Source organism: Lissotriton vulgaris, chromosome 7, assembly GCF_964263255.1.
Source record: "Lissotriton vulgaris chromosome 7, aLisVul1.2, whole genome shotgun sequence".
Classification (NCBI taxonomy): Eukaryota; Metazoa; Chordata; class Amphibia; order Caudata; family Salamandridae; genus Lissotriton; species Lissotriton vulgaris.
In genome coordinates, this window is record NC_141695.1 from 1,076,334,574 (window position 1) to 1,076,354,279 (window position 19,706).

At 43.3% G+C, this 19,706-nt stretch overlaps 1 protein-coding gene across 1 annotated transcript in view; it reads left to right on the forward strand.

The window, feature by feature from the left end:
- The window catches only part of NME5 (NME/NM23 family member 5), a 110,703-nt gene that overhangs the window by 49,324 nt on the left and 41,673 nt on the right, over positions 1-19,706 (forward strand). Inside the window, exon 3 of the mRNA XM_086928850.1 lies at positions 11,292-11,497. Coding sequence (XP_086784976.1) covers positions 11,292-11,497 — 206 coding nt within the window. The remainder of the gene's footprint in view (positions 1-11,291; positions 11,498-19,706) is intronic.

Sequence of the window (19,706 nt, forward strand, 5' to 3'; positions counted from 1 at the left end):
CAATGATACAGGTGTTCAGACTGATCGTGGAAAACGGGATAATGCAATTGCCAAGGGGCAAAACAACACTTTATTTGTCCTTAGTACTGGATCGCAAAAAGTATCGAGTTTTCCCAGGACGTGTCTGTTCATCGAACAAAGGATCCGTTGAAGAGACAGCGTTCTGTTGATCAGTTGAATGTTCTGGTCTCGAGTCTTTTGATGACAAATGTTCAACAGTGTCTTTCTGCTGCACTGAGGATTCTCCGACAGGTTGTGCGTCGCTGAAAGGAACAAACGCCGGCAATCCTTCGGTTTCAGTTGATGCAATGCCTCTCCTCACCCACGAGTCTGCCGGCAACGGAATAGGGACTTTCTTCGTATGGGTGGCGTGCACCCAGTTTTTCCGACCCTCTAGACGAACAGCAGTTCTCGTGGCAAGGAGGACCTGGTAGGGTCCGGTGAACCTGGGCTCCAAGTTCTTCTTCCGAGAAAAGTTTCTGGTAACCACCCAGTCTCCAGGCTGGAGCTGGTGGCCTGGACCCTCCGTCTGCGTCGGCAATGCTTCGTAAACCTGTTGGTGAATTAACCTCAGTTTAGCAGTCAGATCATGAAGATAGTCAATCAACATTGGGTACTCAAGATCACGGAACACACCCGGTCTAGGGACCCCCCAAACATTTGCAGGACGACCGAACACTATTTCATAGGGACTGAGCCCTACTCGGGAGTGTACGGTTGCCCTTGTTGATAGTAAGGCTAAGGGTAAAGCGTCAGGCCACGAAAGACCAGTCGTAGCCTGAATCTTTGCCAGTTTTAGTTTAAGGGTGCCATTATACCCTTCAACCAAACCAGCTGACTGGGGATGATTGGCGCTATGGAATTTTTGATTAATTCCAAGGCCTTTGCACACACTCTTCATTACACTCCCCACAAACTCACTTTCGTTATCAGACCACACAACCCGAGGCATTCCGTACCGAGGAAAGTATTCCTTCAGTAGGATTTTTGCCGTTGACAAAGCAGTGTTGTCCTTGAGAGGATAGGCTTCGATCCATCGGGAGAACGCGCAAACCACAACCAAAACGTATTTCAGGTTATTGCATCGCTCCATATGGATGAAGTCTAATTGAATCACCTCAAAGGGACACGAAGGGGGAGCAAAACTACCAGGAGGAGTTGGGGTTCCCTTACCAGGATTGTACAACATACATACCATACAGTTCTTAACCAATCGTTCAGCACATTTCGTGATACCATCATTCTTCCACACAGGAGACAGCAACTTACAAATACCTTTCACGTTAATATGTGCTAACCCATGTGCCATTGTCACAATAGCCAGCACATACGCATCTGGCAACATCCATCTCTTATGTTCCGACAAGTCCACCCAACAACCACTCGCATCCAACTTTCCCGTACTTTCATTCCACTTCTTCTTTTCAGTCTCGGTGGCCTCATTTTGTATCGCCTTCACACTCTCGATAGTGTCCTCACACATACTAGTCTCCGCAGGCCACCTAACCGAACTTGCCACATACATCCGAGTGCTAAGGTTCCGGGCAGTCTCCTTAGCAGTCTCATCCGCAAACGCATTACCACGTCCAACATCATCCGTCACCTTACGATGTGCACTACATTTAACAATCGCTACCTGTTTAGGCAACGTAAGTGCATCCAAAAGATCGTTCACAAGTTGGCCATGCTGAATCTTCGTACCATGCGATGTCATAAAACCTCTCTCTCTCCACAACCATCCAAAACTATGCGCGACACCAAATGCATACTGACTGTCAGTATACACATTCACACGTTTATCTTTTGCTAACACACACGCTCTAGTTAAGGCAATCAGCTCTGCAGCCTGGGCAGAATTCTGATTCAATCTCGCAGCTTCCACAACAGTACTCAAAGTTACAACAGCATACGCAGTGGTCACATCACCATTCGGCAATTTAAAACACGAGCCATCTACATACAATGTTCCATCTGGATCTTTTAAAGGAGTGTTTTTAAGGTCCACTCGACCTTTTGTTTCCTCCTCTGTTCGCAAATAGCAGTCATGGGCTGCTATTTCATCTGACTCTGTACTAATGGGTAACAAAGTTGCCGGATTCAGAACATTGCAACGTTTTATCTGAATATGACTTGCCAGCAGCGTCAACTCGTATCCAGACAACCTCGCACTTGTCAAGTGCTGAGTTTTCGTACGATTCAAAAGAGTGTTGACTGCGTGCGGAACCATCACCGTAAGCATATTATCCATGACCAATCCTGCTGATTGTCGGATGGACACCGCAGCTGCCGCTGTTGCTCTCAAACAACTCGGCAATGCTCTAGCTACCGGGTCCAAGGTCGAGGAAAAATATGCACATGGACGTTGCTTACCACCAAAAGGTTGCGTTAAGACACTCAAAGCACAACCTTCCCTCTCGTGAACATATAATGTGAACGGCTTACTGTAGTCAGGGGTACCTAACACAGGAGCAGAACACAATGAATCACGTAATTCAGAAAAACTTTTCTGACATTCTTCCGTCCATGGTAAAGGAGTTGAAACATCCTTGCACGTAAGAGCCACCAATGGTTTCGCTAGCAATGAAAAATTCGGGATCCATTGCCTGCAATACGACGTGATACCTAAAAAGGCACGCACATCTCTTTGTGTTTTTGGCACAGTCATTCGCGCTATTGCTGCAATTCTCTCTGGGGTCAACCGCCTTCCCTCCTTTGACAATAAGTGACCTAAATAGGTTACTTCTTGACAGCAATATTGGAGTTTAGAAGGTGACACCTTGTGATGTAAGTCACAGAGATGTTGCAGCAACGACACCGTAGCAATTTTGCAAATGTCCTAAGTATCCGCAGCTACCAATAAGTCATCGACATATTGGATTAAGGCCGCACCAGCCGGCAACGTAAACGCATCCAGTTGACCCTTCAAGGCTTGACTGTAAATTGATGGACTCTCACAGTAGCCTTGAGGAGCGCGTTTAAACCGGAAGCTGCGCCCACCAAGAGAGAAACCGAAAAGGTCTCTGCTCTCTTCAGCAATCGGAATACTGAAGAACGCATTCTTCAGATCAATCACCGAAAACCAAGACGCAGAGGCTGGAATCAGAGTCAGTAGCGCCGTGATGTCAGGCACAACAGGGAACTGAGGAATCACAATTTTATTTACCTCCCGTAAATCGATAACAAAACGATAAACAGGTGGCTTCGAAGGATCAGTTCGTTTTAAAATAGGCAGTACAGGGCTGTTGCACACGTTTCCCCGAGTCTCTTCAATAACGTCTTTGTCGATCAAATCATAGATGATCGCTAACAGTGCTCGTTCGCCATCAAGAGAGATACGATACTGGGGAATACGTGGCAATCGCACATTAGATTTCAACTGAACAACATAAGGGGAGATGTCAAGCAGGCCCACATCATTGGGACCTGTTGCCCATAAAGATGCAGGAAGAGAACTCAATTCCGGTGGAAGCTTATCGAGAGACAAGTACATAGGAGAGACAACCCTCTCTCCTAACGTAAGTTTTACACCCGCAGGAGAACAATATAGAGTTGCATACAAACGTTTTAGCAAATCCAGACCCAAGAGATTTTCACCACAACCAGTAGTCAGAATCAACGGAGCTTCAAGCTCACGTGGCCCAATTGTAAGAGGCAAAGGGCGTGAAACTGGATTGCTAACGGGGGCGCCAGAGAATCCAACGGAAACATTTGTTAAGCCAGACAAAGGTGCGCCAGGGAGTTTCGAATGCATAATGGAACTTTTCGCTGCACCAGTGTCCAACAGAAAAGGCTCAACGACGCCCGATGTAGCAACTGCGACGTAAGGCCCTCTCTGATCAACCGGAACTGATACCACTCCCTCTCCTTGTCTATGGCTGTCCTAGTAATTACTGTCGTCAGTTCCCTGATTGACGTAATAATCGTCGACGTTGTACTGCGCAGATCGTCCTTGCAATGATCCACGTTGATCGAAACAATTATTAGAATTTGATGGGTTATCTGAAACGTCATTCTGAGCACCGCGACCTCTACCACGTGATGTCTGCTGCGAGCCACCACGACCTCCTCTAGATGAATTACCACTATTACGATCGCTCAAAACAGGACAGTTGAATTTTATATGACCCTCCTGTCTACAATAGGCACATTGATTGTACCCTAACGAAGATCTTTGGGAAGAGGAGTCATTTCTAGATTGTGGTCGATTAGATTGCGACTGCGATCTATTTTGCTGTGAAGCATTCTGATTCGAACGTGAAGGATACGCTTGCTGTAACAACACTTTAGTTTTAAGTTCTTTCGTCTTTTTATCAGCTCGGTCGTTCTCCTCCTTCTCTCTGTTCTCATAATACTGTGCTGTAGCCAATATTTGAGCCGAGGTAGAAACGGCCCACACACTTTCAGAGTTTTTCAACTTACTACCCAAATCAGGCAATAAGTTAGAGACAAATTTATCCACGAACAACCGTTGACCACCCTCAGTGCCCATATCCTGCCCACTATGATCGATGAATGCCTCCTCAAATCTCGTAAAGAAGTCGGAGACACTCTCGTCCTTTTTCTGCTTACAAGCTGACAATTTGTCCCAATTCACCCTCATAGCTGGCATAAGAGTTTTCATTAATGTAATTATTCTCTGAGGGAGAGCAGCAATCAACTGCTCGGGTTTAGCACCACCAGTTTGCAACCCATCCGCCGCTATAATGGCAGCCCAATCACCGCCCAATTCGTTAGGATGGTTTTCCTGACGAATCTTAGCCCAGACCGGTTGCGGTACTACATTGCCAAACAGCATATCAATATCGGCAAGATTCATTATCGTAGCGTCTACAAGCTGCGACAATTCCTTATAATACCCTGCAGGATTCTTGCGAGGGTCAGGCAAAGACTGCTTCACCTGTAACACTTCTGATCGTTTCCACGGGAGATGTATCCATACTCTCTGAAAGAACGGCAAGATCGGAGGAGCAGCATTAGGATTACCTGGCATCCACACTGGTGGAACTTCACGCATAGGAAATTGGCCAGACTCATCTGACTGTCTTTCAACATCCTCAACAAACAGGGCTTGAGGTATAGGAGTGGGACGGAAAGATAACAACCGCTCAACAGCACGTCGAACGTTGGTATCCACTATCAGTCCATTCGAGAACTGTAGTTGTAGATCAGACAGAGCGGTCAACACCTCGTCAGGTGCATCGGCCGATATCTGATCACGCAAAACTTTACACATTTCTTCGAAAACAAATCTTTGTGTTGGTACATTGAATTGACAGAACGTATCAAGTACAATACGTGGAGGATTTCTAAGAGGATGCGTCATCCAACCCATCGCCATGTTATATAGCGAAGCGCGTTCCCTACCGCCGGGAAGCTGACTACGTCTCTGAGGACCATCTGAACCAGCGGACCCAAGGACAGGTCCAAGAGAATGAAAGAAGTTAGCCGCAACAGGAGAAGTGCGACTACGAGCAGCTGAAGAAGTATAGCACAAGGGACTGACAAGAGAAGCAGTAGAGACAGGAACAACAGCAGGAGTTAGTAGAGCAGGAACAGTAGCGGGAGCAGGAGTATGCGGAAGTGGAGGAGCAGTAGGAATAGCAGTAGGCAAGGGAGCAGGAACAGTCGGAAGAACAGGTGCAGGTTGAGGAACAGGCTGAAGAACAGGTGGAGGAACAGGTACAGGGGGAACCACTGGAGCAGCGGAACCCTGCACATACGGAGGTGGCGACTTCATAAGATAGGACATTAAAGGATCCTCAACTGGTTCTTCCTTCTTATCCGACTCCGTAGGCAAAGCAGGATAGCATTTATCTATGGACATACGCTGTAGCCTATCGAACACTTCCTTTTCCTTATCCTCCTTATCACGCTGAAACTGCTCTGCTTTCTTTACAATGGTAGCAACACCATCTCTCTGATTTCGTTTAGTCTGTCTGATCTCTTTCTGTCGGGCTTCTTTACGCCATAACCGAAGGGCATCAAACATGGCCGGCCTTGACTTTTTCGCAAATAATTTAGCTTCTAAATTGTCTAAGATTGGAGTCTCGAAGCTACCATGAGGTGGCCAACTAAGGACACCATCCTTCTTAGTATACCGAATCCAGTAATCATTAAAAGTAATCGGGCCTAGCCCGTGCTTACTCTAGAGCTCATAAGTGGGAGTTCCAACCGGAGGTATCGGACACGAGTCCTCCAGTCGGGAATCCGTACCACAACGTCTGAAACAACTAAACAAAGTACAGCGACCAGGCATTTTGCACACTAGCCGTGTTTCACAAACTTCAAGGGTTACGGGATTTACCAAGTCCCAGCAAAGAGCAAAAACCCTCGGTTTTTGGCGTCTGCAGTAGTCAAATATCACAACAAAGTACCAAGAACCACAAATGCAATGGAACCATGCAACAACTAAGTAACCACAACCAAGAACTCTGGGAGCGACCCACAAATACTTAACTCAAAGATCGATGGCGTCACCAGGAAGGCCCGTCAATCGTCTCGCTATACCAAGGTCTACGCCAGGCGCCAAAACAGGTCTACAGTCAGGGCAGCAGTCCGTCGCAGCCGTCAGGAGGCGGGAATCTTCGCGGGAAAAGTCTTCGGGCCACTTATTTCGACAACAGGATCGATGAAGCGGAGTGCACCTTCCCTCGGAGATTTCACACGAAGTTCCTCACGATCGTCGGGCTTGGACCGGTACCACTGATGCAGCCCCACGTGGGCGCCAACTGAAGGACTGGGTTATTTAAGACCCAGCGGTGCCAGGGAACAACACCTGAAACCTTCGTGGGTAACCTGCTCCGGCGTACAAGTGACAGAGACACGGGACACTTCCTTCGGCGTCAAAGATTCGAGCTTTATTTACTGCAGGGAACACAGAAATCACGGCAAGTACAACGCGTGCTACTTGTGGAGACTGCTTCAAATTGGTTCTGTGGATCGCTCCTTTTATACATAATTCACCCATAGGGTTACATGGTACACAAAGGTTTATGGCTCAGTTCTCATAGTTATCCCCCAGAGGGGTCGCTTTGGTCTCTTTGATACATTCAAGGTCCGGAACATAAGTGCTGAAACATTTGGTGGTTCCCAACTGTAAAAACCCATCTCCCCACCATTAGTGCATTCCAATCAGCAGTAAAACAGATCGAAGAAGGAACAAGGACAGGTGCGGAGGAAGATGGAGACAGTGGGGATTTGGAAAGGGTGTAAAAGGGGAGGTATCGAGAAACACGAGCTCCTGGCATCAAAGGGACGTGCCTAATGAGATGCACGGCTGAGACAATAGACCGGCACGGCAAGATGAGCCTCGAGCGGGGCCATTTGCCTTACAGTATCATCCCCCTCGTCATAAAGACACTTTCAAAAGACATGTGTCTTCCGTACATATCTTGGGAATCCCAGGGTCGCGAAGCGGACAGCGTCCGTTCGCTGACTACTTGAGGGCAAGAGACAAAATGGATGCCATATCTAAGATGGAACCCGTGGGTACAGATAGAATAACCCACATAACAGACGAACGGTTTAGGTTAGCACAGCGAAACTGCATACACCCACTAAACTCGTCATTTGCGGTTCATAGATACCAGACTCGACCATATTCGTGCGAGTCAAAAAACATCACTTACAATTGTCACGGAACCTCATGACTCCACACCTGACGCCGCGATCCTCGCGGGCGGCGCCTTACTTTGGATTTTGCCCTGTCCTGACATCGTGATAGCCCCAGTTGATGCTATTTGATTTCTACAAGTTTATTTTTGGAACAACCTTTCTAAAAACATTCTACTGAGTTTTGTATGTTGGATTTTTTACTGTTTTGGTCTTGCTTAGTTTAGAGAAGATATTTTATTTTTCTAAACTGGTGTGGTAACCATTTGTGGTGTTTTCACTGTGTTACCGTGAGTGTTGGTACAAATACTTTACACATTGCCTTTGGGATACGCCTGTCTGCTTGTGCCACACTACCAATGGTTGAACAGGGGTTATCTAAAGTGTGTATCCCCCTTATCCTGACTAGAAGCAAGGGTCCCTATTTGGTCCAATGTACCTACCTCTGCCAACTAGAGACCCCCAGTTCTAACATACACCCATACACAGAAGAGCCTTCCCCCACATCTTTAAACTGGTCCTCAGCTGAAACGTGTCCTGCTCCAGGTCACCAGTAGGGAAGGGCATATAGCAGCTTGTTGTCTGCAGCTTTCTAGACTGCTGACGATCTTCCCCAACGTGTCACCGAAAGTCCCCTTCCTTTGCAGCATCACCACTTTGCGAATTCAGGCCCTGATCTCCAGAGACGACTGTGGTTTCAGGGATGAAGGGTTTGGTACCAGAGCTTCACAAGCTCATTGCCACCCACCCAGACTCACTCCGATCCTGGAAAAAAAACGTCCGTACGATTTTCATCCGGAGCCATCGCCGTACGATTCGTACCCGTCCGCCCGAGTCGCGTAGTACGATCCGTATTCCGTCAATCCGTCCAAATCATCGCAATCCGTACGTATAGCAAGGCTGAAACAGTGAACCGTACGACTCGTACACATGCCGTACGACCCGACGAGTACGATCCGGACCGGGGTATGAGGAAGCGATTCGTACGGTTCACATCAGGTAAGGGCGAGTCGTACGGAAAAACACACAATCACTTACACACCGTACGGTGCTTACACCCCATGATAGCAGGGGTACGGTGCGTACCCCTGCAATCATGGGGTGTACGCACCGGAGCCCGCGATCGCAGGGTGTACGCACTGTACACCCAGCGAACATGGGGTACGGTGCGTACACCCCAAGATCGCGGGGTACGGTGCGTACACCCCGTAATCGCAGGGGTACGCACCGTACCCCTGTGATCATGGGGTGTACGCACCGTACCCGGGGTGCCATTCCGTACCTGTTTCGGGGCGAACTCTGCTTTTACGGCTGTTTTCAACTCCTGTAGAGAAAGGGTCGTACGGTGCGTACCCGACACGATTCGTACTTGCCGGGTCGGAACAAGCAGCCGTGAACCGTACAGACGTCGCGTACAGGGGATTTGATTCGTACGGTCTCTGTACGATTCATACGGAGTCCAGCTCCTGGTACGAATCGTACTTCGGCGTACGTACGGGGGACGTTGCAGGGTACGATTCGTACGGGAAAAACGCTCCGAACGGCTATTCGGAGCAGTTTTTTCCGAATCGGAATCGACCCCTTAATGTTAAAAATAGAGAGCATCCACCCAGACTCATGCCTGTAAGCCCCTATTTTATCTTAACAATGGAGAGCATTCTCCCAGACTCATGCCTGTAAGCCCCCATTTCATGTCAACAATAGAGAGCATTCACCCAGACTCATGACTGTTTGCCCCTATTTCATGTCAACAATAGAGAGCATTCACCCAGACTCATGCCTGTCAGCCCCTATTTCATGTTAATAATCGAGAGCTATACTCTCATTGCTGATATGGACATATCATATTGTTATATTCCATAGAGGTACCCTATATAGGCGCAGGTAACACTGCAACCTTTCACCCATATCCTTCCCTACATTACATACATAAAGGTTCATAGGGACTGACCTTTTACCTAGATATGACACTGCATTCAGATTGCAGGTTTTTCCCTAGTGCAAAACTCATACATTATGCTTGAGGCCTCTTGGAAGCACAGCAGGACTGATAGCTGGACGGACATCTCTTCTATAATATCTCTGTATAAAGTTCAGGCCAGACGTCACCCTTCAGTCCGACACAGTAACACAGCAAGGTGGGACCCCTGGGGAGACCTGTGGGTAAATATTCATCACGTCTTGCTTATAAAGACAAAGGAGACCATGACTTTCCGGCTGGCACACTGACCATAGACTCTGAGGTTCCTGCATGCAGACACTTCAGCTCGCAGTGGTCTAACATCACTCGCAGCGTGTCCAACTCGAGATCAGGACGGGGTCCCATATTCTCTCATTCTCAGGTAATGGGGTTGACTATATCCTATCGTGATTCTTGGCATAACACCTACACAGATGCTAGGTACATTTAGGTACATCTAGTTAGGGAGGCATTGTAGGACTACGTACTTTTTTATCATGTGTTTTATGTACTTGTATATATTCATGATTACTGCAAAATGGTAGAACTGTACCATCCCTTTAGTTTCGTTTTACTGCTAATAATATATCTCTGCTACTGTCTAATGGTTGTTGCAGCTCATCTATTCTACACTAGAATAACAACTGTTCAATACATTTTTATTGAAATGCCCAGACTGGTTATTCTGTGTATCTCTGAGAGAAGCTAAGTGAGCACGAGTCACTAAGGGAAAAGTAGTATATTGTTTCCACAATCCTGAGGAACCAGGGTTATCATGTTCTTAGGTTCCCAGAAACTATTCTCTCCCCGATAAGAGGAGAATCTAGTGGCACTGTGAGCTAGCTGATACAGACAGGCTAACATATCCGGTGGGGTTGCTTGGAACCAATCTGCCACCAATCCCACAGTTTATGTTATCCGAACGTGCAGATCCTGTATAGGGTATATAGGAACTACACAACAGTATATCTTGTTTACCTCTAAAAAAAATTGCAACAAGTGCTAGCCTCCGAGCGTAGAAATATCATACAGGTGACTGTTTTGATGACGCTATTGAATGAGCAGCTGTAGTGAATTTTTATTATGAATCAGATTGTATAAACATTATTTCTCCAGGGCATTTCCTCTTTATATTTCATGTATTTTAATAATGATGCCCCTGTTATTGATGCTTTTTTATCATCATTAATACCATAGTTCCTCAATAAAATCGTTGTCTTCATAGAAAAGTGTGGTTAGAAACATCTGAGGTTTATTGTGACATCCCATCTCCATTCACAGTGGCAAGTTGTGTCTGGATTGTTTGCAGGAGCTAATTTAATTAAGTAAGGATTTGTTTGCAACGGTAGAGAGTAAATTGAAATTATTCAAGCAAATTCAAAACGCTTATCTCTAATGAAGAATTTAATTAATGCAACAATACATTTCAATGTGGTTTGTCGAGATGTATAAGGCTAATGAATATATTTATGTTAACTTAGTGCACCTTTCCCATTCATTGAGTATGCCACCTGCAAGGGTGTTCCTATGAGTATGTAAAAAGGTGCTAAGGATGAGCTGCTCTGCACTGCAACACTAATTCTAGTTAACTAAAGGGTCATGTTCATATAGGCTCTCAGCTTACTTTTCTGCAAGGCATCTTTAGTTACATGCCCAGTTATAAATCTAAGAATTAGTAAAATCAAATTGTAAAATTAAATATTTTTTTTTAATTTTGCAGAAAAGGAAACTTCATTTAAGTCCGGAGCAATGTAGCGACTTCTATGCAGATCAGTTCGGAAAAATGTTTTTTCCAAGTTTAACCGCATTCATGAGCTCTGGACCAATTATCGCTATGACATTAGCCAGACATAAAGCAATCTCATACTGGAAGGAACTTCTTGGTCCAACGAACAGCATGAAAGCCAAGGAAACCCATCCAGACAGGTAACCTTTGAACTATAGAATTCCACAACAGGGTACAGTTGCTATGCATTTTTGTTGCATTTGTAATGTACCCTATACTTTGTCCCCTCCCACATATATTCAGATTCAAGATAGGTTTCAGAGCAATACAATATTTGTATTCAAGTCATGGTAGGTAAGAGAAATTTAATGTGCCTGCCTTTCAAGGAACCCTCAGATTCTAATTAGCTACTTCACTCAAATACGTTATCTTTCTCACACGACCTACTCACCTATAAAGTGCCAGAATACCCTCGCGGGTAAGAGTGCGCTTTACAAATGCACATAACATAACTCAAAATCTAATATTCCATAATTAAGCTACCACTAGGATGATCTTAGTTTGTTTCCACTTGCTTATACTTGTGCCCTCCTTGTGCTTCTATTGGTGGATCATCAAACTCTGCAGTCCTCAGATTGGAACTCTTTGGGGAAATAAATCCATTAGTACCTTCCATTGGCATTTGACCGTACACCTCTGAGTGGGAAATGAGAAACATAATTACTATAGACTTGTATATCTCTTGTAAAATAAAAGATCATAGTCTGACTCTCTCACCTCCAAGGCGGTGGTCAGCCTCACACCTTTAACATGCACTGACTATGCAGTTAAGATGTAGGGCAGAGCTGAGGATGCACATGTAAAATAAATGTTTCTCCATGTCATTTGTACAGGCTGAGCTAGGAAAAGATAGATTCATGTTGTATCCTGCTACTATTTGACCTGCCGATAGCTCTACGCATGTTTTCTTAAATAAAAATAGCAAACATGATCTTTGTTCCATATCTGTTAACTGTCCTACATAGGGACTAGTAAAATAGTAATTGTTGTAATGGTGATGTATATAAATACATTCTTCTCTCTCTCCCTCTCTCTCTCTCCCTCTCTCTCTCTCTCTCTCTCTCTCTCTCTCTCTCTCTCTCTCTCTCTCTCTCTCTCTCTCTCTCTCCCCCCCCCCTTCCCTGTCTCTGTTTTTTCTGTTTTTCCCTCAATGCTTGTGACACTTCCTTGTATTTTACAGGCTTCCTCCTTGGCCCCTGGACACTTTATGCATTTAATGTTACCGTTCTACAATTTGAATAACATGTACAAGAAAATAAAGGAGGTCTGTTCCTTGGTGTAATGCAAGTATGAACATTAGGAATCCCCAACATAAGATGACATTGTTCAAATCCTCAAGCAAAAACATAGAACATGCTAAGGAAATGTTATAGAAACAAAGCTACCTATTACAAATCCCAGCCACTTAAACAGACAGCCATAATAATAAAATGATATTGTAAAATCCCCTGTCGTGTTGACCTTCAAACAAGCTCTTATTCAAATGAAAAAATGTATTCAGTTCTACCAATATAATTTCATAATATTAGAACCAGCATCATCTTAACCACTGATTAACCAATCAACGTTACTCTGAAAGCACCACTGACCTCCTTCATTCATCTCACCATCTTATCCAGACAGAATGGACATAAATCATGACACTGAAAAAGGCAATCTTCTACAAACCACTACCATCTCTATAACCTTCTTAGATTTTCTATTTAACTACAGCCTCAGCAACCTATACAAATGGTAGACATGCTTTACATATCTGGAGTATTTAAGTCCAGCAGAAGAAAGGGAGGAATTGAACTTGTCTCACAGGAATTCCCTTTCTCCCAAGAACTCTTTTACATCTAACTTAATTTCAGTTTCAAGATTATTGCACCCATGATCTAATTTACCATGCCAACAATGTTGGCCCACAGTTTGGCTCATAAAACTCGACCTATATGTCACGAAGAAGGAAAACTATCACCAGTCTCTGGAAACTAAATTGTTTGCTGTTGAATCATGAATTGTATAAAGCCCCTGGAAGCTCAGTTAAAGCAAATGTACATTTCTGTTTTCCATACAGAATGTCTCATTAAACTTATAGTAATCAAAAGTCCTTTATCCAATTAATGAGTTACTTTAAAGCACTGCGGTCAAATGGTTAGGAGTAAATATTAAAGCAGAATGTAATCTGGCATCCATATCTAATCTGCAAAAGCACTTTCCACAATTTCCTTTAGTTAATTCACCATACCCTTAATTCATCCAGTGGTTCTGCCAGTTATCCTAAGACTAAAGATGAATTGCTTGTGCTACTTCAACCAATGTATTGTGCATTGGCTTGGCCCATTAGCAAATTGTGAGCTGCAATTGGTTAAGAAAGCAAATGTCATACTGTTAGTTGAAAGTAAAATCATTAGTCTTCCTGTTCACAGTCCTCAATTTCTTCAACTGGATGCCTGTTATAAATCAGTTCATCTTCAAAACACTAACCCTCCTTCACAAATATCTTTATGAAAATAAACTAAAATACCCTCAACATCAAAATCCACCATTAAAAACTCAACCTAATCTAATTGACACCATAGTTGAAGGACACAGCTGTAGGATAAATAAAACAGGATACACTGCACCTAGATCAACTATCTTTCTGTTTATCTGTGGGTAGCTTAAGACTTGTCTATTGGTCTGGTTGCCGCTGCCATTGTACCAATCCTTGCTATTTTCTATACAGTCATTGATTTTCTAATCACCCTTTGTCTCCTGTAATGCACTTAACTTGCCTAGGCTGAAGTGGTATATCTTGCACCCCTTTTTGCCATTCTTAAATTTCTACATAGTCCTTGTCTCCAGTTGTCTACTTGCCTTATCATTGGTTTGGCTCTTATATTGTTCTGACTAGGTATTTGTGCGTCGTGCCTTATATCCTCTAAGCTTGGCTGGTGTCTGATGTTCAGTCCGACCACCTTTGCTTGGTCCACTGCCTTACCTTCCATTCAGCCTTCTTCCAAACTACAAGGACTCCTATTGAGAATTCTTCTATTCAATATGACTTAAGTCTACATATGGTATATTTTAGGCAGGATCAGTGTGCTCTCAGTTACTTCACAACATTGCGTATTTTTGTTTCTGTGTTTGACCTGCTCTTGCTTGCTTGCTCTTCAAAACCCTGCTTGTTGATTATGTGCACTGAAACGGTTGCCTTAATTCCTGCTTATTGTATGGCAAGACCTGCCTAAGTCTCTTCAATCTTTTCCTGTGCTGTTATTGGGAATTCTTCATCCATCTGAAAGATGTCTTTTTGTGAACTCCTGTGCTCATTTTTTCTTCTTCTCTGAAACAGGTTCTCCTTTACTCTTCTGCCCTAGAAACACTTTTGTATTATTTGAAATTCTCGTGTTAATTATTCAAGGAACTTGGCAAGTAGGTTAAGCTGTGTGTGCCTGCCAAATACATCACTCTAAAGTAAACATCCTTCATATTTGTTCCTGTATCGAGTATTACAATTGAAGATTTCCAGTCTCTTCCCCAATTACAGACATAATGTAGTGCTTTTGTAAGAGCCTGCCAAAGGCTAACATTCTATTGAACATTTAGCATTTTTGGCCTTCGCTAGCAAAAGTGGCTTTCTTTCATAATGAGGAGAAAGTAAGCATGTGGTGTAGGTAGTGACATGTATATCAGGATAATGATTTGAGTTGTGGTGTGGCGTGTGTAGAAAAGTGAAGTAGGGTTAAGGAGTGCTAGGAATTTGAGAACAGTTGTCTTGCTCTACTTTTGTCCGTATCTGTGTTCTTAAAAAGGTGAAAGATTTTGCATCAAGTTTAAGTTATCCTATTGTCTATCTCTATTTTATGTCTTTTTCGTAGGTTTGTTTATTTTCTCTTGGGGCCCTTTTACTATACCAACCTGTCACTTTCGTAACATTCTGTTGTCTACAACTGTAGCTCTTAACCTTGTGACTGCTGTTGACCTCCACTTAATCAAAACTGAACTCCGGGGACTCCAACTGAATCATTATTGGACTCCGGGGACCCCGTCCGAAGCAATTTCGATGATTTGGACCACAAGCAATGCACACAAATATGGATACAAGCAAATTATGAAATATTTTACTCAATAAACAAATAAATATTTTTCTACATTGTGTTTGGAAGGTTAGAGCTATTCTAAATTAAATTGGGGCCACCAGTTGCCATTATTATATTCTGTTTGATGTACTAGCACGGTTCCCACAAATCAGTATGAAGGTACTAACTTAGTTTATTTGCACCAATTTCAAATTTCTTCGCATTAACAGAATGTTATAAAAGTTCAGTTTTACACATTGCTTCTTTATTTACGTACACCTTATTGATCTGTCAATATTATTTCAGTCTCTAAGCAGTCGCAGAACCCCCCCCCCCACCCCCCCGGTAAGCATCACACGCCCCAAGGGTCTCCAGGCCACAGGTTAAGAACCATTGGTCTATGGGATAAAAATAACTTCATGCCTTGATTTGTACTGTATTATTGGCTTCAAGTTTTTTTTTGGGGGGGTGGTGCACACATTATGTAGCTTTTTCCCCGAACAAAATTACATTTTATTTTATTTGGTTTGAAACTTAAAAATACAAATGCTATAATAATAAAATACAGTTAATGCTTCAACACCAAGTTCATCAATAATAATCCTTCATTCTACAAAATTCCAAGGCAACAAACATTTCCTGTTTAATTATAATATTCATCTTAAATCAAGAGATTGCATCTTTACCTACAGTCACAAAGTAACAGACTCCTAACTATACACATTCTCAGTCAATTTAAAATGCACACTCACTGTAATAACTATGGCCTCATTATGTTGTCGGGTGGAAAGCCATCCAACAGCTTGTCGGAGGCTTTCCACCTGACATCATAGGTTTCAATCCGACCGCCGTATTATGATACTGGCGGCCAGAGGGAAACCTGCTGAGGAATTCTGCTCTGTTTCTGACAGGCTCACGGGATTCTTCGGGGCAACGGGTGGAATTGTAATCCCAAAATGGCAGCGGAGCCAGTCACAGCTCTGCCGTCGGGATTACTATGCCTCATTCCGCTTGCCCTTTCAAGGCAGGCAGAAAGTGACTTTGGAGGCCCCTAGCAGGGCCCCCTTCTACCCTGGCCCTCCGCTATGAGGCCTGGGATGCACCTGCTGGGCCCCCCTAAACATCCCTGCACCTTGTGGCCGGCACCATGCAGTGCCTGCCACACACTGCAGGGATGTTTGAAAATCTACATTTTCGATTGCAGCTTGTGCTGCAGCCCTTTACAGGCCGTTGAACAAGCTGCAATAGAAAAATTTATATTTCTGACCACCCATAGGGCAGTCACTGACTAATAGTCGGGTGGATTCCATCCCGCTATAGTGTCGGTCAGATGCTTGTCTGACCAACATCATAATTATGCTCTTTATTATTACTCATTTAATTTATTATAATAAAACGATCAACCTTTTCATTGTCCCTTTAAAATTTGTGGGCAGAGGAGCAGTTTATCTTATGTTTGAAATATAAAATATTTTTCTAAGGTACTAAAACAAAGTATCAAAATAATTCCTTAGCATTTAGTAATAACAGCAATACAAATCTATAATGTCCTAGGCCATTGTGTTTTTTTTTATTATTGGGAGTAACTCATCTCTTTTGTTCATATACCTAAAACAATAAAGGTGCATTATCCTAAGTTTGGTTTACACCACATGTGCATATGAAACAAAAATTAATATTTTTTTTTTATGTGTCAAAAACAATCCTTACATCATAAATGTAGCTGATTTAACCTAGGTTTAGTGAGTAGGCCCCAGCTGCTGCATTTTGAACAATCTCAAGATATGGTTAAGTTATCCTTTATCTAGTCTGTAGTTCTTAAAGTGGTTTTAAGGGATCTTCCTGGAAGCCACCTGGGATTAAAGCATTAAATACTGAACTTTAAGGCCTAATCTACAATCAAATAGGCACTTTTCCTAATCCACATTTTTATTCAATAGACCAGGGGGCAGGGGGTTAGGTTCTAAGGAGTCAGTTGAAATGTAATACCTAGTTCTCAATCTAAATCTACTATACAATGGTTAACTCCTTGGGGTACCACTTGGGATCTTCTAATGAATTGATTCTCTTCAACTAATTGAATAGGACATAGTATGCCACCATACTCCAACCTCATATTTTGTCTTGTCAGTGGATTTCGGTGTGTAAACCTTCTTTGATGCTCTAACTGGGAAAACGGCAATTCTCTTCACGAAATGTAACCTTGTCCGTTTGTTTGGGGCATAACCAAAGTCACCTTTCCAAACTGGTCCTTCCTTAACTTGCTGCAAATCTAACCTCTCAACAACCAGAAGTTGAAACTTAAGGGAAAGGCTAATAACTGAATCTTGACTCTGGAGGATGCTCGGCCTGCTTCCAACAACTAAGAATTGCTGATACCTTTGCTTAATGTATATTCAAAGATGTCTAACTATTATTGGAAGGCATGTCCAGTTTGCAGTCAGCACCAAATCATCAGGAAAAAATAATATGAGGATTCAGGTGGTATTGGCCCTAGCGATAGTTGTTTTTTAACTACCAGTTGAGTGGACCAAATTATAATAACAAAAGCAATTTACATGTCAAAAAGCTAGATTAATCTTCTGTCTCTCTTTATGTACTTTATTGACATGAATAGGTTAAGGTTGAAAATCACTCTGCCATACTTTTTTGTGCCTTATGGCTATATTGGCGCTCAGCTGAAATATCCTTTTCTTTTATCCACTCAAGCAGTCTTCTGTGGATCGCATTCCTAAACAAGCTAGTTTGAGAAAATAGTAAATACATTGGTCGAGAAACTGGTAGGTTTTTTCCGTAGCTGTCTTTTAGAGCTCATGTGATGAACAAAGAAAAAATATACTCAGCAGGATTTTGGGTAGTCCCTTTTATCCTTGTGTAGCATTGGACCAGTCTCCTTCAGCCATTTCGTGATGAGATTGCTTTAAATTGTCACTTGCATTTTTAATGGGTTCACAGGAGTATTTGCCCTGATCAGCCTGCAGCCATTTCATTGGTCCATTACATGTATGGTCTCCCAGATGTGGTCCCAACTGTTGCTGTTGTTGTGGTTTCAGCTGTGGTAACAGCAGTTATTTTGGTAATGATTCAGTCTGGTAACAGTTACTAAAACTGTTTAAGCATCTTTGGTCCGTGTGGTGTCTTTGCTGTGGTGACATTTGTTGGTGCTGCTGTTGAGGATGCATATCTGGGACATCTACAGCTACAGCAAACATAAAACCAAGAACCCCAGGAGTAGCTCAAGCTGTAACCACAACAAGCAAAATAACTTCTGTCATAGTGGCAGGATCTACAGCTGCAACTGCAGAAGAGCCCACAGATACCACCAAAGCAGACAGTGTAATAAAGTCAGTTGCTAAATGCAATTTAGCACTGTAGTGTGCAATATAAGCAAACTAAATGTAAACAACAGCAACCACAGCTGGCACAACAATAGTGATACATCAACAATGGCAGTTGTCACAACAGAGGTGACAACTGCAGTGCCAAAAGCTCTCTCCACATCAGAGGAAACAGCAGGCAACACAACTGCAACAACAGCAAGTTCGACTACCTCCGACACGTCAGGGACAAAAGGTAACAACAGCAATCACCACAACAAGATCCATAGTGGCAACCACAACTGAAATCACAGCTGCCTCAACAACAGGGACAAAAGCAACAACAGACTCCGAAAAACACACAGGTTGTGCCTCCTAGTGTATGAAGAGGTATCGCTAGCACCTGTTGATGATGATGTATTGGGATATGGGTATTCCCCCACACTATTGTAGGCAACATGGGCATTACTTGCAGTGTGATGCATTTCAAACACATTTTTTGGACACACTTGCAAAATCTTACTTTATTTAAACATTCTTATAGGATTTGCAATTTGTCAGAATTATAGGTAATCAAGTATGAGCAGCAACAAGATAAAGAAACACGCATTGGCAAAGTAAATAGGTCTGACTTGTTATTTGCTCAAACATGTAAAGTCAAGCAAGCACAAATATGCACAGAGTATTTGTACCATGTCTCTCAACCTGCCTCCTTCAGTTCCTCTTCTCTACATGCCCTGTTGGTTATTCACCAAGCTTTTGAAACTGCAGTGGATGACAAAGGCTGATCCATCTACGTGTTTATTTAAACCAGGGCTCGAACTCCCTTGGCTTAACAAATGCTTGGGATGTATCTCTAGGACACCAAAAGGTAAAAAGAGTAACTAAATCCAGCACACAGTTGTTATCAATGTTAGAGGGCAAAGATAAATTGTCTAAGCGTATCCATGGGTGGAATACACTTCAAAACTACACGAGGCTGAAAC